Below are 19,591 nucleotides of genomic sequence, written 5' to 3' on the forward strand. Positions count from 1 at the left end.
AAAAATAGTGAGTCTGACTTCCCAAAAGACTCCGTAGCTGCCAGGTACACCCAAATAGCCTGAATCATATCCAAGGAATGCCCACCCAGGACACCTCCCCACCCAGACAGACTGGCATCCATAGTGACCACTGTCCAATACAGGGGGAGAAAATATTTACCCTGGCGAAGAGCTGGAGAGCGAAGCCACCAGATCAGAGATCCTTTTGTTTTTCGGCTCAGCTGGATTTGATTGTCCAGAGACTTCGGACACTTGTATATTTGGCCAAGATCTCCCTTTGCAGGGACCTCATATAGAACTGTGCAAATGGGACCGCCTTGAAGGTAGAAAGCATCAGGCCCAGCACCCTCATGCAAGTCCGGAGGGACGACCACCTGCTGTACAGCAAGAGATGAGTGCAGCATGCAACTTCTGGAGTTTGTCCAGAGGAAGGAACACTGGCTAGAGCAGAGTCCAGAGTCAGACCCAGATAGTCCAGTTTTGTGGAAGGAACCATAGCAGACTTCGAATAATTCAGAAGCCAGCCGAACTCCCTCAGAGTCCGTATAGTGATGTCCACATCATCCATCACAGCAGTAGGAGACTGGTCGCAAGAGAAGGTCGTCCAGGTAGCCCAGCACTGCGATCTTTCACTGACGTAACAACGCCAGCACCAGAGTCAACACCTTTGTGAAGACCTGAGGAGCAGAGGCGAGACCAAAGGGTAACGCCACAAACTGATAATGCTCCTCTCCCATGGCAAAGCGGAAGAAGCGTTGGTGACAAATATTGGAATGTGTAAGTAAGCGCCCTTGATGTCGATAGAGGCAAGGAAATCCCCCTGATGCAAGGATGCCACCACTGTGCGAATAGACTCCATTCGGAACTTCTGTACCCGCACAAAGCAGTTCAGAGCCTTGAGATCCAGAATTGAGTAGAACCGTGAACAGGTTTGACTAAAACCCCTGTAAATGTTCTGGAGTTTGAACTGGAACAATTACCCCTTGAAGAAACAGGTCTTGCACCGCCCCGAAGAGGGCTTGCAAGTGGTCCTGGGACAGGTGCACATTGGAAGGAAAGAACCTCTCCAGAGGGTAAGAACGAAACTCAATCTTGTAGCCGGACTATCACTTCATGCACCCACTTGTCTTGCACCAAGGAGGTCCACGGGTCTGGAACCCAACGAAGACACCCCTCCACCCCAGGCATGGGTGAGGTTGCACCTTCATGCAGAAGGAGCTGTCTGTGGGTCTGGAGAAACCCACTTTGGACTTGCCAGAACAGGTCACTTGGATCCTCCCGAAGAGGTCTTGAAAGGCTTTGAACTCATCAGCCTATCCTGAGGAACGAAAAAACTTCCTGTGAGCCAAGAAGGACGGGCCATGTCTGCAACGAGGTTCCTTACCCTTGCTAGCCTGCGAAAGAAAGGTGCTCTTCCCCCATTAGACTCTTAATGATGTCATCTAGGGTAGCTCTAAACAGGCGATCTCCTTGAAAAGGAAGATCAGTTAAGGCTTTTTTAGAGGTCTGGTCCGCAGACCAACATTTGAGCCATAAAACGCTTAAGGACCACTGCCGAAACAGAGAGTCTAGAAATCAGGGGAGCCACATCCAAAGAGGCATCACAGATAAAACTGCAGCCCCTGCACCAACTGGTCCGCCAGCTCCGCAAAGGCAGGGGGGAGCTGCTTACCCTCCAGTTCACTGCGTAAAAGCTTAGCCCACTCAGTCAGTTTGTGACACCAAGGAAATGGTGAAGTGCTGAGCCAGCCACAGTGAACATTCTGCAGGCCACAGCCTCCGCCTTGCTGTCAGCCGGATCCTTAAAAACCAGCAATTCTTCCACCGGAATTATGGTTGCCTTATTCAACCTGGAAACAGGGGGATCCACCACTATTGGAACAGTCCACTTCTTAAGGAGGGACTCTTCAGTACCTCACTGCAAATCGCTTAGGGACCACAAAAGGGACAGCTTAAAAGTTCCCACTCTTTTGCGACAAATCTGTCAAAATAGGAAGGAAACGGAAACATCTTTGCCGCTCTAGATGGCTTGTGAATTCCAAAGGGAACTAGTGCCTCCACACAGCTTCATCCACCATTGCCTTTTCCTTTGCTGCTACAGGAGTGGAGGAATCATCCTCACTATGTGAGAACTCAGGGCGCGTGGACGCAGACCCCCTCAAGGCGGGTCCCATTCGCAGCAGCCAGGTCAGATTCAAAATCTGAGGAGACAGATGAAGCAGGGGAAGGCGGGGGGGGGGGAGGTCACTTTTTACTACCACGCCGCCCAAAAGCCACCTCCACACGGGACACAAAGGACTCCAGGACCGCTGTCAGTGCGTCAATGGATGGTTGGGACCCGCAGGCTCTGAGAGGGGGCCAGGTGGGGAAATATGCTTCAAAGACTCCATGAGGAATATGGGTACCCCACAAAATTGCAAACAGACACTGCCGAGGGACACCCCCACCGCACTGGTAACACCACTTGATCACCAGCCACAGAGCACCCCCCAATCTTGCACCAGGTAGTCACCGACAGCACCGGGATTTTAAGCACTCCATGTGCGGTGTCCAGGAAGGAAAGAGGCCCAGGAGTCAGCACCAGGGGATAAGGAGGGGCTCCCACAGCTAAAATGGCTGCCCAAATGGCTCCACAGTAATGGTTGCTACTCATTTCAATACTGGACCAAGGCAAAATGCCCGCAAAGGCTACACAAACATGGCCACAAGAAAATAGTGCTACATCAAAATGGCGGCTCCACGAGGCTCCCAGGGACCCAGGAGGGATCCCTGAGCCCAGGCAGGACACAGAGCAAGAAGGGGGGGCCATGGCAGGAGCCCACAACCAGGTACAGCCCCCCCTTTTGTCTAACGCCCAGTCGCTGGCAGTGCACCCCCTCCCCCCCATCACCAGTACAACACCCTGCCCCAGGAGGTAGCCAGACTACCATACATCCTAGTATAGGTGATGGGGGGGCAGAGAGTGGGATAGCTACTCACCATACTAGGAACCAGACGTGCACCGCTCCAGACAGAACCTCCTCGCCATCGAAATGGGGGGCTGTCGGCCAGGAGGAACGCTGCAACGCAGGCCGAGACCTGGTCGTATGTGACCTCGCGAGGCGTTTAACTCTCAGGCCAGCCCTTGTCCGGTGGGGCTATGTCGCGGCCGACCTAGCACGGAGCTGAAGTCTGTGGGCTGGCTTGCCAGACTAGGGTGACCACTGGATCTAGATTATCCAGCCCCTCGCCCAGTTTAGCAGTTGATTGTAGATCTGGCAGGAAAACACCAGGAGAAAAAAAAAAAAAAATGCCAGGACCAGAGATCCCTGCAAGGAACTAGGTCCTTACTCCTGACTAGGCAGAAATAAACCTATAGCAGAGAGGGGGGGGGGGGGGGGAGTATACCTCCTGGGACTGCCCATAAGCATGGTCAAGTTATTTTTATGCCTAATGTCCTACTCCTGTAGGGGGCATTATAACCCAATGGTTAAGAAGATCAGGAGCTGTGTCCGTCAATGAACGAAAGAGAAAGGTAGATTTACCAAACTTCTTTCCAGCACACAAATGCCTTCCGCTTTGCCATTCTCCGTAAATCATAATGGCAGCATACATTGTAAGAAATCCTTTCACTGTTCCATTTATATACTAAAAAGTCCAAAAAACACCTGTTTTTTTTTATCACAGTATTATATAGTATAAAAAGTGGGGGGGATTTCCCCAGCAAGAACCATGCCCCGCTCAAACCCCAAACAGCCTTCAAGCATTCCAGGTGCAAGGCCAACTATGGCACTATATGCAACATTGAAAACCTGATGGTGGTCCACACCTTTCCTTACTGAATTAAATGTTTGGCTGGAGCTACAATTTAAGCTAGCCTTTAACAGGGTCAGGCCAGTGGGCATGTTATGCCTAATCATTATTTATTTTTTACATGGTGCATGCATGTACACAAATACACTAAGTGTATTTGTTCGGAAAGTGTGCATACATGACCACAAGTTGACAGTTTTATGTTGGGGGAAAAAGTTAAATGAAAAAACACTAAAAGTGATTTTTAATATAATTCAAATTAATAAGGGCTAACTGTAGGGAATCCCTCCCTCCCTGGTTTTATTTTCAATTCATGTACCCTCCTGGAACCTTATCACATATGCTTTGCTCATTGCATGAGTGTACATGCTTGTGCTATTTCAGTTATTAAGGAATGAATACACATGTACAGAAAAGCAACCTGTAAACATGACCATGGTGTTATTAGCAACTGTAGTGAATAGAAAATGTAGATGGGGCTGGGAGCTGAACAGAATAACTGTTGATTTTTCTTTTTACTAAAAATTATCTCCTCTGTACCTTACTGCCAAGAGGCAGAAAGAGGGGGCCTATACTGTGTTTGAACACTTTGTTGACAACCTGGAGTTAAAAGGTACAAATATGAATAGTTTGAGCATCATTTTAGAAAAATTAACAAGATTTCCCACCATTGAGTGTTATTAGTGTACCTAAAGAAGGCTTCCGGAAAAAAAAAAGAAAAACATTTTGGCTTATTACTCACTGCAATGTAATTTATCCTAATGTTATCTTATGTTTATTGTGCAATGAGGGATAAAAGCAGAATGGAACCCTAAGGCCGGCCATACACTGTTCGAATCTCAGCCAGTTCAGCAGGAACTGCCCGAGATGCGAACAGTCAATGGGCAAGCTGAATGTACCAAGCTAATCAATCAACAACTTGGTTACAACCCACCTGCCAGATACGCTTGAGATTATCGCAAGCAGCTATTATAGCCACTAGCGATAATCACTGTCTTCTCCCGGTGGGGAAGGCTTGCCTGTCTGTGTTGACGGGAATTGTGCAAATTTGCACCATGTATGGCCAGCCTAAGCAAGGTAACAGTTTTGCCCTCCCATCCCTTCGATTGACATTATTAAGGATTTAAATAGGCACAGAGAAAGTTTGCATTGCCTGCTCAGGCTATTAGAAAATAACAGCCTACAAGTACATCCTACCTTGTGAAGTGACAGGGAGGTACACCACTGTGACCAACTGCACCATCCCCTTTGGTTTACTGCAGGAGCATGAAAGTTGGAAATCAAACCCTTGGACATGCACCTGGCCCAATGCTCCTGCTTAGGATGACTTGTGAATGATCTAGCCCCCTGGAAAAAACACTTACCTCCCTTTCCCTGTCTGTCTTTGAAAGGCGCATTTGCCTCAACATCTGTGATCTTTGCTCCATCATAAGTGTTCGCTCATAGGTATAGGCAGAAATATCACTGTCATGCTGTAAGAGACAAATGAATAGCTCAGATTCATTGATTTAGGTCCTCTATACTATGCTACCTCAGCATTAGGTCAGTAAAGCAAGAGAAAGGTCCACAAAAACAAAACACTGACTTAAAACTTAAAATTATGTGATAGGCCACTACTTTTATTACATACATATATATATATATATATATATATATATATATATATATACACATACATACATTTATACATATACATACACAGTATCTCACAAAAGTGAGTACACCCCTCACATTTTTGTAAATATTTTATTATATATTTTCATGTGACAACACTGAAGAAATGACACTTTGCTACAATGTAAAGTAGTGAGTGTACAGCTTGTATAACAGTGTAAATTTGCCGTCCCCTCAAAATAACTCAACACAAAGCCATTAATGTCTAAACCGCTGGCAACAAAAGTGAGTACACCCCTAAATAAAAATTGCCAAATTAGCCATTTTCCCTCCCTGGTGTCATGTGACTCGTTACTGTTACAAGGTCTCAGATGTGAATGGGGAGCAGGTGTGGTTCACTCTCTCATACTGGTCACTGGATGTTCAACTTGGCACCTCATGGCAAAGAAATTTCTGAGGATCTGAAAAAAAGAATTGTTGCTCTATATAAAGATGGCCTAGGCTATAAGAAGATTTCCTGAAACTGGGTTGCAGCACAGTGGCAAAAACCATACAGCGGTTTAAAAGGACAGGTTCCACTCAGAACAGGCCTCGCCATGGTTGACCAAAGAAGTTGAGTGCACATGCTCAGTGACAAATCCAGAAGTTTTCTTTGGGAAATCGACATATGAGTGCTGCCAGCATTGCTGCAGAGGTTGAAGGGGTGGGGGGTCAGCCTGTCAGTGCTCAGACCATACGCCGCACACTGCATCAAATTGGTCTGCCTGGCTGTCGTCTCAGAAGCTTCTTCTAAAGATGATGCACAAGAAAGCCTGCAAACAGTTTGTTGAAGACAAGCAGACTAAGGGCATAGATTACTGGAACCATGTCCTGTGGTCTGATGAGACCAAGATAAACATATTTGGTTCATATGGTGTCAAGCGTGTGTTGTGGTGGCAACCAGTTGAGGATTGCAAAGACAAGTGTGTTCTGCCTACAGTCAAGCATGGAGGTGGGAGTGTCATGGTCTGGGGCTGCATGAGTGGTGCGGGCACCGGGGAGCTACAGTTCATTGAGGGAACCATGAATGCCAACATGTACTGTGACATTCTGAAGCAGAGCATGATCCCCTCCCTTCAGAGACTGGGCTGCAGGGCAGTATTCCAACATGATAATGACCCAAAACACATCTCCAAGACGACCACTGCCTTGCTAAAGAAGCTGAGGGTAAAGGTGATGGACTGGCCAAGCATGTCTCCAGACCTAAACCCTATTGAGATTCTGTGGGGCATCCTCAAATGGAAGGTGGAGGAGCGCAAGGTCTCCAACATCCACCAGCTCCATGATGTCATCATGGAGGGGTGGAAGAGGACTCCAGTGGCAACCTGTGAAGTTCTGGTGAACTCCATGCCCAAGAGGGTTAAGGCAGTGCTGGAAAATAATGGTGGCCACACAAAATGTTAACACTTTGGGCCCAATTTGGACATTTTAACTTAGGGGTGTACTCACTTTTGTTGCCAGCAGTTTAGACATTAATGGCTGTGTGTTGAGTTATTTTGAGGGGACAGAAAATTTACACTGTTATACAATCTGTACACTCACTACTTTACATTGTAGCAAAGTGTCATTTCTTCACTGTTGTCACATGAAAAGATAGAATAAAATATTTACAAAAATGTGAGGGGTGTACTCACTTTTGTGAGATACTGTATATATACACACTCGCCGGCCACTTTATTATTAGGTACACCTGCTCAATTGCTTGGTAACACAAATTGCTAATTAGCCAATCACATGGCAGCAACTCAATGCATTTAGGCATCTAGATGTGGTGAAGACGACTTGCTGAGTTCAAACCGAGCATCAGAATGGGAAAGAAAGAGGATTTAAGGGACATTGGCATGGTTGTTGGTGCCAGACGGGCTAGTCTAAGTATTTCAAAAACTGCTGATCTACTGCAATTTGCCACACAACCATCTCTAGGGTTTACAGAGAATTGTCAGAAAAAGAGAAAAATATTCAGTAAGCGGCAGTTGTGTGGAGGAAAATGCCTCGTTGATGTTAGAAGGTCAGAGGAGACTGGGCAGGGTTTGCGATGATGAAAATTGGCAAAACATTGTCTGGTTTGATGAGTCCTGATTTCAGCTGTGACATTCAGATGGTAGGGTAAGAATTTGGTGTAAACATTATTAAAGCATGGATCCACCCTGTCTTGTATCAACAGTTCAGGCTGGTGGTGGTGGTGTAATGGTGTGGGGAATATTTTCTTGGCTCACTTTGGGTCCCTTAGTACTAATTGAGCATCAGATAAACACCACGGCCTACCTGAGTATTGTTGCTGACCATGTCCATCTCGTTTTACTACAATGTACCCATCTTCTGATTGCTCCTTCCAGCAGAATAATGCAGGAACGGGAGATTCGCATCATGGATGTGCAGCTGACAAATCTGCAGCAACTGCGTGATGCTATCATATCAGTATGGATCAAAATCAGAGAAATGGTTCCAACACCTTGTTTAATCTATGCCATGAAGAATTAAGGCTGTTCTGAAGGCAAAAGAGGGTCCAACCAGGAATGAACAAGGTGTACATAATGGTAAGAGGTACATAAGTGTGTGCATATATATATATATAAATTTATACACACATACACACACACTTAACAAAAAATTATAAAAACGCAACACTTGTTTTTTCCCCCATTTTTCATGAGCAGGACAGACTTTTTCTATGTAAACAAAAGGCCTATTTCTCTCAAATATTGTTCACAAATCTCTCTAAATCTGTGTTAGTGAGCACTTCTCCTTTGTTCGAGATAATCCATCCACCTCACAGGTGTGGCATATCAAGATGCTGATTAGACAGCATGATTATTGCTGAGGTGTGCCTTAGGCTGGCCACAATAAAAGCCACTCTAAAATGTGCAGTTTTACTGTATCGGGGGGTCTGAAAACCAGTCAGTATCTGGTGTGACCACCATTTGCCTCACGCAGTGCCGCACATCTCCTACGCATAGAGTTGATCAGATTGTTGATTGTGGCCTATGGAATGTTGGTCCACTCCTCTTCAATGGCTGTGCGAAGTTGCTGGTTATTGGCAGGACCTGGAACAGGCTGTCCTATACGCCAATCCAGAGCATCCTAAACATGCTCAATGGGTGACATGTCCAGTGAATATGCTGACCATGCAAGAACTGGGATGTTTCAGCTTCCAGGAATTGTGTACAGATCCTTGCAACATGGGGCCGTGCATTATCATGCTGCAACATGAGGTGATGGTCGTGGATGAAAGGCACAACATTGGGCCTCAGGATCTTGTCATGGTATCTCTGTGCATTTAGAATGCCATCAATAAAATGCCCCCGTGTTCGTTGTCCATAATATACGCCTGCCCATACCATAACCCCACCGCCACCATGGGCCACTCGATCCACAACATTGATATCAGCGAACAGCTAACCCATACAACGCCATACACGCGGTCTGCCATCTGCCCTGTACAGTGAAAAACCAGGATTCATCCGTGAAGAAAACACCTCTGAAAAGTGCAAGACGCCATTGAATGTAAGGAATTGCCCACTCAAGGGCGACGAGCATGCAGACGAGCTTCCCTGAAATGGTTTCTGACAGTTTGTGCAGAAATACTTTGGTTATGCAAACTGATTGTTGCAGCAGCTGTCCGGGTGGCTGGTCTCAGACGATCTTGGAGGTGAAGATGCTGGATGTGGAGGTCCTGGGCTGGTGTGGTTACACGTGGTCTGCGGTTGTGAGGCCCTTTTGGATGTACTGCCAAATTATCTGAAACCCCTTTGGAGACGGCTTACGGTAGAGAAATGAACATTCAATTCACGGGCAACACCTCTGGTGGACATTCCTGCAGTCAGCATGCCAATTGCATGTTCCCTCAAAACTTGGGACACCTGTGGCATTGTGCTGTGTGATAAAACTGCACATTTTAGAGTGGCTTTTATTGTGGCCACCCTAAGGCACACCTGTGCAATAATCATGCTGTCTAATCAGCATCTGGATATGCCACACCTGTGAGGTGGATGGATTATCTCGGCAAAGGAGAAGTGCTCACTAACACAGATTTAGACAGATTTGTGAATAATATTTGAGAGAAATAGGCCTTTTATGTACATACAAAAAGTCTTAGATCTTTGAGTTCAGCTCATGAAAAATGTGGGAAAAACAAAGCGTTGCATATATATATATATATATATATATATATATATATATATATATATATATATATATATATAAAAAATAAAAAACAGAGTGTCTTTTTTTTTTTTTTACTTTTTGGTTTATTAACCACTTTAATACAGGGCACTTCCCTCCCTTCCTGCCCAGGCCAATTTTCCCCTTTTAGCGCTGTTGCAATTTGAATGACAATTGCGCGGTCATGCAACACTGTACCTACACCAAATTTATGTCATTTTCCCCCCACAAATAGAGCTTTCTTTTGGTGGTATTTGATCACCTGTGCGATTTTTACTTTTTGCTAAACAAATAAAAAAAGACCGAAAAGTTTGAAAAAAAAAAAGTTTTTTTGTTTATGTTATAAAATTTTGTAAATAAATAAGTTTTTTCCTGCACTGATGAGCACTGATGAGACTGCACTGACAGGCACTGATGGGGTGGCACTGATGGGGTGGCACTGATAGGCGGCACTGATAGGTAGCACCGATATGCAGCATTGGTGGGCACTGATAGGCGGTACTGCTGGGCACTGATAGGCGGCATTGATGGACACTGATAGGTGGCACTGATGGGCACTGATAGGTGGCACTGACGGGCACTAATGGGCACTGATAGGCGGCACTGGTGGGCACTGATGGGTGGCACTGACGGACAGCACTGATGGGCACTAATGGGCGGCACTGGTGGGCAATAATGGGCACTGGTGGGCGACACTAAAGGATAGCAATGATGGGCACTTGTGGGCAGCACTGATAGGGAGGACACTGGTGGGCATCACTGATGGGGAGGGCAATGGGGGGGCTCCCTGAGCCCTGATTGCCATCCCTGGTGGCCATTGTGGGCATCCCTGGGGTCATAGTGGGCATCCCTGGTGGATCTAGTGGCACCCCCCCCCCCCCCCGAGGGTCTGCACTGGTAATCAATGATCTGATTACCAGTGCCGACCCCCCCCCTGTCAGGGGAGCCGCCGATCGGCGCTCCTTTGCTCGTGCCTGTCAGGCACGAACTAAGGAAAGCCGATCAACGGCTGTTCCTATTTACTATGTGACCAGCCGTGATTGGACACGGCTGATCACATGGTAAAGAGCCTCCGTCAGAGGCTCTTTACCGAGATCGGAGATGCAGGGTGTCAGACTGACACCTCGCATCACCGATCGCCGCTCTGCGCGCCCCCGAGGGGCGCCCAGAGCTGTGTTATCCTGCCGCCGTCATATGACGTCCGGTCAGGATAACACAACCACATTCCCGCCGTCAATTTGTAATAGGGCGGGCGGGAAGTGGTTAATGTGAACAGAAGGATGAACACCTTAAACCTAAATACCTTTTTGAATGGTATATGTCAGTAACCACTTCTGGACTGCCCACCGTGTATTTACGTCACTACCTTGACGTTAAATACCGGCTGCCATAACCCTGGTATTTTTTTTTTTTTACACGGCGGGCAGTCTGCTTTTCCATAAAAGTGGTCCCAGCAGCAGATCCGCCACAGGATCACTTTTATGGGCCACGGGAGAGGTGTTCACCCCCCTCCCGCCGCGTCCCGGTCATTTTCCCTGCTTACCGGAGCAGTCGGTAGTGGGAAAAACGATATAATCCCCCGTGCAGATGGGCAGGACATCGAATGAGGGCAAGATAGCCCCCCACTTGAATCTATACCCTTGGAGGACCAGAGCAACGTCAAACATCATGGCCTTAAAGGGCCATTTTTTTTAAAATTGCTTTTAAGTGTAATTGTGAGATCTGAGGTCTTTTTTGACCACAGATCGCACATTAAAAATGATCTGTCCTGTTCTATTATGTTTACATTCCTTTTAATAGGAATAAAAGTGATCAAAAAAACATTTTTTTAAGAGGACAGTGTATAAAAATAAATAAGGAAAAAATAAAAAAATTTAAAGTGCCCCGTCCCTCAGAGCTCACGCGCAGAAGCGAACACATTCGCAAATGGCGCTCACATATGTAAACAGTGTTCAAACCACACATGAGGTATCGCCACAATCGTTAGAGCGAAAGCAATAATTCTAGTACTGGACCTTCTCTGTAACTCTAAACTGGTAACCTGTAGAAATTACGGAGTACCAAAGTTTGTAACCATTCCACGAGCCTGCGCAATTTTAAAGCATGACACGTTAGGTATCAATTTACTAAGCGTAACGTTATCCTTCACATTATAGAAAGAAATTGAAGTTTAGTTTGCTACTACTAGTAAACTTACTACTAGTTTAAGTTTACTAATTTATTTTTTTTTAGTAAAAAAGCGTATTTTTTTCCCAAAAAATAGCGTATGCAAGACCGCTTGGGGGTTCTAAGTAAATTTCCTGCAAAAATACGGATTTTAACTTAGGCCTAGTCCTTAAGTGGTTGGTAAACTAAAAAATGTTTCATCTGTTTAATAAACATGTAATGGATCCAAAAATGCTTTTACCAGTTCACCAGGATAAAGGGTAACTAACATACTAGTTCTTACTAGGACATTAATAAAAATGTATGTAAAGCCAATCACTAAAATCTCATTTAAACTTTACCATGTTAATGTAATTTCAATAGTAATTTTAAATTTAAAAAATCTGCAGCTTTTATTTAAACAAATTCTAGTGCTGCAGGTGGTCAGCAGTACAAGATGCAACAATGGGTTAAACATATTAAAAATAAGTATTTGGTAAAAAAAAAAAAAAAAAAATTAAATACTTTATGACACATTGTGCGTTAAACAAAATGCCATGGTTGTGGTTTACACCCACTTTACCAAGTCTAACTTGCCGCAACAGTTCTTGAGGTACCAGAAGTACAGAAAAGTCTTATGCTTTTCAGCAGTAAGCTGGTGATTTGACTGATACCAGATCATGAGCTTATCAGCATATAAATGATGTTTTAAGATTAAGATTGGATTAAGATTAGACCCAAAAAGAAAGCATAGCTCTTAAAACTCCACGATGTAGTATTAGAATAACAGGGACTGCATTTTAACCAGCTCTCTTGTTATAGGTATAAAACCATAAGTGTTGAATTTGCCAAACTTTATTTTTCACTTTTTTAAAATTTTTACAAAAAATGTTTTTTTCCCCCTAATTTATATATACTCACCATTTCTACCACCTCCACATCAGCTTGGATACGTAAATGGTATAGGAATGTGGCCAAATCTTTCTTCATCTGAATGCTGTTGTCTTCCATTTGAGCCACTGTGAAAATACGCATCTTGCACTTCCGCCATACCTAAGTAGATATAAGTACACACAAGAAAAATAAATCATAGGATAAAAATATATTGCTATTAGAAGATGCTTCTAATATTTAGCTATAATTCTACAGCGTATTCCTCCATACACAGAATCAAAAAGTAAAAATAGTAAAAACAAAAGGATAAGTTATGCAAAGTTAAAAAAAATTGTGAGAAATGAGAAGTAATGATTACAAAAAAAAAAATCAGAGGAAACTGTAGGGACAGGATATTGATGCAAATGTACAGGAGACGGTGATGCAATATTTCTTTCACCTTGTGCTGCTTCAGGAGGAACGGCAACAGCATTAGCATTCCACCATCATGTACAATCCACCACACATCTATGTTTCCCTCTGCTAGAATATCCCGAGATCCAGGAAACAGAGACACATTCTTAGCCACAAGTAAGGCCAGGCGGGCAGCAGTGGTGACACGAACAGTAGCTGTAGGAGAAGGGTACAAGATTAAAAAGAGAAAAAATGAGTTTCCATTCATTATTCAAAAAAAGCAAAACATTTTAAAGGAGCGGCAACCAATTACACATTTGCATTTTCAACAGAAACCGACTGGAGTAGAAAGTAGTGCTTACCGATGAATGTCTTCCATGCCCGAGAGTCATCACTCTGTCTCCAGCCACTAGGCCAACCCATGATCACAGTGTTGTGTCTCATTCCTCCAAGGCCACAGGACTGGATAAGGTGAGACAAACCCTCTCTTTTCTTCTGGGCTACAACCACCTGACAGAAGCCTTTCACTCGCTCTTGTTCCATCAGCTGCTTCAGTGCCTGCAGTAGATGAGAAAGTAGCTGAAGAGCCTTGTCATCTGGGCAGTGTTTTATCCACTACTTATGCTTCAGAATATATTTAGAGGGTAAAACTTATTTGGGTAAACACTGAGTTTTGATCCTGCTACTCACTACCAACTGACGATTTAAAGGGTAACTCCAGACAACAGGCTAGTTATATAAATTGTGCAAAAGCATTTGAAATGCTGCATATTACACTGCAGCTGGATCCCTGTGAGCACCCTGTGTGTGTGGTGGGTACTCCTGCATCCCAAAGCCTGTGCTGTGTAACTACCTCTTTACTTGATGTATCACCAATCAGATACAAAACAAGGCAGGGAAACAAGGGCTGATGGCTGTAAGGAACATCTTACTTCTGACTCAGCAAGGCAATTATAGTAAGTAAAAGGTTAGATCGCCCCATCAAAAACTTCAAGGGGAAATATAGATCTGATAAGATAAGGAATAAAAAGGGCCTAAAGCGCTACCAATGAAGTATTTTAAGAAGATCCAAAAAATAAATTGTATAAAAATGGGGGGGGTGAACCACGATCACATGGTGATGGTAAAGAATAAAGGATATAATAAGAAGGGGCCTCATGGTGTAGTAGTTTAAAACATTTATTGAAGAATTTTACATAACTTGCATATAAAACAGGGTAGCTGCTCACCGCAATCGCGGTACAGGTAAAATGTAAACTTCCGGCCACTGCCGTAGACCGGAAGTGACGTCACCCGGCTCCTCCCTCTGACGTCACTTCCCGTCTATGGCCGTGGCCAGAAGTTTACATTTTACCTGTATCGCGATTGTGGCAAACACCTACCCTGTTTTATATGCAAGTTATCTAAGATTCTTCAAAAAATATTTTAAAATACTACACCATGAGGCCACTTCTTATTATATCCTTATGAGGGAGAGAGACAAGCGGACCCCCTGATAAATAGAAACCATCATCCATCTGCTTTCCTGCTACCCTGGTTGGAGCCATATAGGAGACAGTGTCTCTACACCACACTTATTACAACTATTGTGGAGGTGAGCAGCCATTGCACTCAGTGTCGCATTCCCTGCAAGAATTGAGTGCACATCACGTTATTCAGATCACTGCTATTTGCACCTTTTTGCACATGAACTTTATCATAACATTTTTTACATAATGTTTTTTTTTTTTAATTGATTAATTTACGAATATTCACGCCAGCACTTTATGACTAACATTTTGTTTGGGTCATCAATTTGATGTATTATTTATTTAGTTATATCATTATTTCACATATATTTTCACACCAGCACTTTATGGTTATGGTTTATTATGTGATATATTAATTTATAAAATCATGTCATCTCTGCACACTAGCACTTTATATGGACCATTGTGTATTATTTTAATTATGTTTGATCCTTCTGTTTAATACCTTTGTTTGTATTGATTTATTTGCACAACCTATCATATTAATGTGTTATATATGTTTTACGATTTTGTTATTGAGGTCATTTTGAATTTAGTGGCAATTTTATTTTATTATTTGGCTATAGATCTGATAAGGCTGAGGACCAAGTTCACCTATATCTGTAAGAAGAAACAAGTGTCCCTGGAGCAAGCCCTAGGAGAAACCTTTCTCAAAATAACATGTCTATCTTGAAACCTCAGAGTTACGAGACTAGAGAAGCTCTACACTGCTTCTAATGCTTCATTAGGAGTCTTTTCAGAATGGCAAAAAAATATTTGCCTGGGTAATAGCAAAACAAGGAAGATTGACAGCAGGTCCTTCCTCTCAAGCTTGCAAATCCACCAAGGAAGAAAGTCCAAGATCTTGGTGAAGAGATCCCCTGTAATCATGAAAGGATTTCCTGCAAACATAAGAGGATCCTGCATCATGAAACTAGACTAAGCCAAAGGTTTATGTGGCCCTCTCCCAATGGCCTCCACCTACCAGTGCAGGATATGGAACGCACCATAGAGCTTAGATTGTTCACCTTTGTCCTGAAGTAAGCAGTTATGAAAAACTGGCCTCCCAAAAATTGCATTTCAATGGCACAGAGAAAGCAGCGAGAGAATACAACAATTCATCCAAGTCAGAATCCAAACTGTCTCTGATAAAGGTATAACAATACTACCTAGTCAGTACCAGAACTAGAAAGCTGATTAATCAGGCTGGAAATCAACCTGATGCTCAAAGACTAACAATATGGTCTGCTCAAAAAATTGATCCACAGCAGAAGAGGGAAAGGCTGAGGTAGTTTCGGAAAAACTGGAGAAAAAGGGGGTGCCTCAGAGATTGTGACTTTTGAACATGTCTCTCCTGTCACAGTAGAGAGGCGGGTAACTCCCTGACCAATGGAAAGGGACATAAGGGCAAATGTGATGTAAACCTTTTACACTGAAGAACCATACTAATTATAACTGTCTGAAGTTCTGCTAGATAGATGAACTGCTATACTGCTTATTTACTAAATCACTTGACTGATTTGCAAAGACATGCATTGCAAAATAAGTAATACTGTATCCATACCTGCTCCGCTGCAAGAGCTTCTGCATAATTCTCCAGGTAATCCCCAATCAAAACAGACCCAACAAGAGTCAGACCTTTCCCAGCTTTCAACTGAGATGCAAAGGAAAGGAGATGTGGCTGTGATACATGAAGATCGGAATCCAGTTTCACCAAAACAAGAAGCTGTGGCCTAGGTAGTAGAAAAACAGACTTGATTGATATGAGAAATCATACATACACATTATTAACACAAAAATGGTTGGCCAGCGTTACCTCCAGTTTTTAGTGTGTGGAGGTCCCTCTTCCAGTCTAAGTAAAGCAAAGCGTGCAGCACTCAGAGAAAGACCTCTGATCCCATCTCCCCATTCTTTTTCCGCTCTGTACACATTAAGTAAGAGACAAACATAAGCTAAAAGTAAAGGCTGTATGGTGGAAATGTATTACAGGCAAACATATCAGTCTGAAGAGAATGCATATCAAATTTTCTCACCCATGATATTCTATGTACTTGTAGATCATTCCAGCAATCACCATGGAAATGAGAGCATAATACCAAGATGATATGAACATTAAGGCTAAGCAAAGAGCCATTCCCAAGAATGACAATGTCCTGTAATACAAACAAGCACAGAAGGCATCAATTAACAAAAAATGGTATACATTGAAATTAAAGTGGGAGTAAACTCCCATGTATGATTTTTACCTATAGGTAGGCCTAAAATAAGGCTCACCTATAAGTACAGTAAATATCACCTAAACCGTTTAGGAGATATTTATTTAGATGCAGCTGGAGACGCGAGTGAAGTCATCTCTGGCTTGGCCATTTATATCATTGAAGCCCGCAAACACGGAAAGAAGACCAGGTGAAGATGGAAGCGCCTTCAGCGTGACAGCACATCAATGGAGGGCTTCGTTTTCAGGCAAGTCTGTCATAATAGGCTAATATGCAATGCAAACTGTCTGGGGCAAATTTTTTTTTTTTAGGAAGTTTACTTCTTCTTTAAAATGTACATGTTAAGTTAAACAAATTGAATTATGCATACAAATAACTTGAACAAATACACTCTTACTGTGAAACATATACATTTTTTTTAACTGCAAGTAAATAAACAAGAGATATGAATCAGTTACTCTATCAACAATATGATGCGGTTTGTTTCTAGTGCAGAGTCCAGGTGGTTTTGGCATCAATCCCAGCACATGCTAGTCTGATTTTTTTTTTTTTTTGGCAAGGAGAACTAGTATGGACTAGGAGGGGTCAGCAGCATTCCCGGGGGGCTTTGCAAGCTGACAGGTGTGAGAGTGGCCTGCTGTTATTCCACAGCTGTGGTGACTGATCCTTATACTGGCATTTTAGGAGCATCCACAGTGCGATCGATCTTCCTGCTCATAGCCGTGGCTACACAGGCCTTACACTGGACATACAGTATTACTGGACTCTGAAGCTGAGATACCTTACATGTGCGCCCTCTGTAAACACACTTGTGAGTACAATATTTACTGTCTGTTTATATATGTACTATTTTGATAAAATATATCACTGCACTAAGTAGGTCTTTGCGCCTTTGTTTACCCTCGCTCTGTTACAGAATATCCATTGGATTCCCAAGTCCAGCTTCAAGTGGCAGCAAAGGCACATAACAAGTGACGGCTTTCTTATGTTTAGCACACAGTTATACCTCTGGGATGACTAATTTATATGCTATGACTTAAATTCACATAATATGCTGTCATATGCAACTACTTTGTTAGATTTGCAGTTTTTTTCTTTCCAATAGTTTTTTTTGTTTTTGAAACAGCTTTACAACATACAAAAACCATGTCATATATGCTTTTTCCCAGTACATTTTTAAACAGACAAAATAAAAAAATTGCAGTTTTTTAAATAGATTTTTCACACACTGAAGTTTTTATAGCTGGGGGAAGTAGTTTATAATTATGTCACCAAGTGCCTTGGGTTTAAGTTTTTTTTTTTCCATTCTTAGGCCTCATGCACACTGGACGTTATAAAGACGCCAGTAGCAGTAGCTGTAGAATGCAGTGTTAAAAACGTGGGTTTAACAGTATTTTTACATTAGCATTTTGCTGCTTTCGTGTTTTTTTTTAGCATTTTTTAGCAAAACTATACTCCCACAAAACCTTGAAGCTGAAAAAAGGCTGATAAAACGCCATATAGCCACGTTTTACCAGCGTAAAAATTGATTTTTTACTTACCGTAAAATCCATTTCTCTGAGTCCACTGACAGACGTAGCTGCTGCTTTAAATCATAGACGGATGGGTAATGAGCCCCTCCCACTAGGAGTGACCAGGTAGTGCCAAAGGCTTTGATATACCCAGGGGGGTGGGGTCCCTGGGTTATTACCCCTGGCCTCACCGTTGCATCTTCAGTTTAGTTCAAACAGTGAATAATAATAACCAAAACCCAACTCTTCAGAGAAAAGAGGGGTGGGAGCTACATCCGTCGGTGGACTCAGAGAAATGGATTTTATGGTAAGTAAAAAATCCCATTTTCTCTTTTGTCCACCGACAGACGTAGCTGCTTCTTTAAATCATAGACGGATGGGACGTCCAAAAGCAGTAACCAGGGGTAGGGAAAGGACAAACTTAAAAGAATGCAATTCCCACGGCTAACATAGCCAACTATATAACATGGAGCCCAACTAGCAACAACTGGGGCTCAATTGTAGCAAAACCATAAAGGAGAAGGAAAAGTAGACTATCCCTTAAATGGCGGCCTGAAAACCTTGCGGCCAAAGGACGCATCCGAGGTTGCTAACACATCCACTCTGTAAAACTTGGTGAACGTATGTTCAGAGGACCAAGTGGCCGCCTTGCAAACCTGCATCACTGATGCCTGATGGCGGAAAGCCCAAGATGCACTCAATGCCCGCGTAGAGTGAGCCGTGACAGGGAAAGGAGGAACCTTGCCCTTAAGAGAATACGCCTTCACCACCGTCTGTCTGATCCATCGAGAGATGGTCGCCGTAGATGCAGCATGACCCCTACGGGGTCCATCCGTATTCACAAACAGAGAGTCTGACTTACAAAAGGACTCAGTAGTCTTCAGATACACCTGTATCGCCCGAACCACATCTGAGCAATGCAAGGCAATTTCCTTAGGATGTGAAGGTTTTGGACAGAGTGACGGAAGCACTATGTCTTCGTTCAGATGGAAGTCTGAAACCACCTTAGGAAGAAACAACGGATTAGGCCGAAACACTACCTTATCCCTGTGTATTACCAGATAAGGAGAGCGGCAAGATAGCGCCGCTAGTTCAGAAACCCTGCATGCAGAGGTGATAGCACACCAAAAAGGCAACTTTCTGCGACAAGGCGAGCAAGGAAATGTGTCTTATGTTCTCGAAGGGGGTTTCTGAGGAACCGATAGAACCAAATTAAGGTCCCAAGGAGGTAACGGAGACCTCCTGGGGGGAGCCAAATGGCGAACCCCCTGAAGAAACATACGAATCAAAGAGTGCGTAGCCAAAGGGCATTGGAAGT

At 43.6% G+C, this 19,591-nt stretch overlaps 1 protein-coding gene across 3 annotated transcripts in view; it reads right to left on the reverse strand.

The window, feature by feature from the left end:
• The window catches only part of SLC12A6 (solute carrier family 12 member 6), a 131,337-nt gene that overhangs the window by 14,728 nt on the left and 97,018 nt on the right, over positions 1-19,591 (reverse strand). For all 3 annotated transcript variants that reach the window (XM_082264507.1, XM_082264506.1, XM_082264508.1), the window contains 7 exons: positions 16,580-16,699; positions 16,363-16,467; positions 16,111-16,279; positions 13,401-13,596; positions 13,085-13,254; positions 12,673-12,804; positions 5,157-5,264 (listed from right to left, as the gene is read on the reverse strand). In XM_082264507.1, coding sequence (XP_082120633.1) covers positions 5,157-5,264; positions 12,673-12,804; positions 13,085-13,254; positions 13,401-13,596; positions 16,111-16,279; positions 16,363-16,467; positions 16,580-16,699 — 1,000 coding nt within the window. The remainder of the gene's footprint in view (positions 1-5,156; positions 5,265-12,672; positions 12,805-13,084; positions 13,255-13,400; positions 13,597-16,110; positions 16,280-16,362; positions 16,468-16,579; positions 16,700-19,591) is intronic.

Source organism: Pelophylax lessonae, assembly GCF_965119305.1.
Source record: "Pelophylax lessonae genome assembly, chromosome: 1".
NCBI lineage: Eukaryota > Metazoa > Chordata > Amphibia > Anura > Ranidae > Pelophylax > Pelophylax lessonae.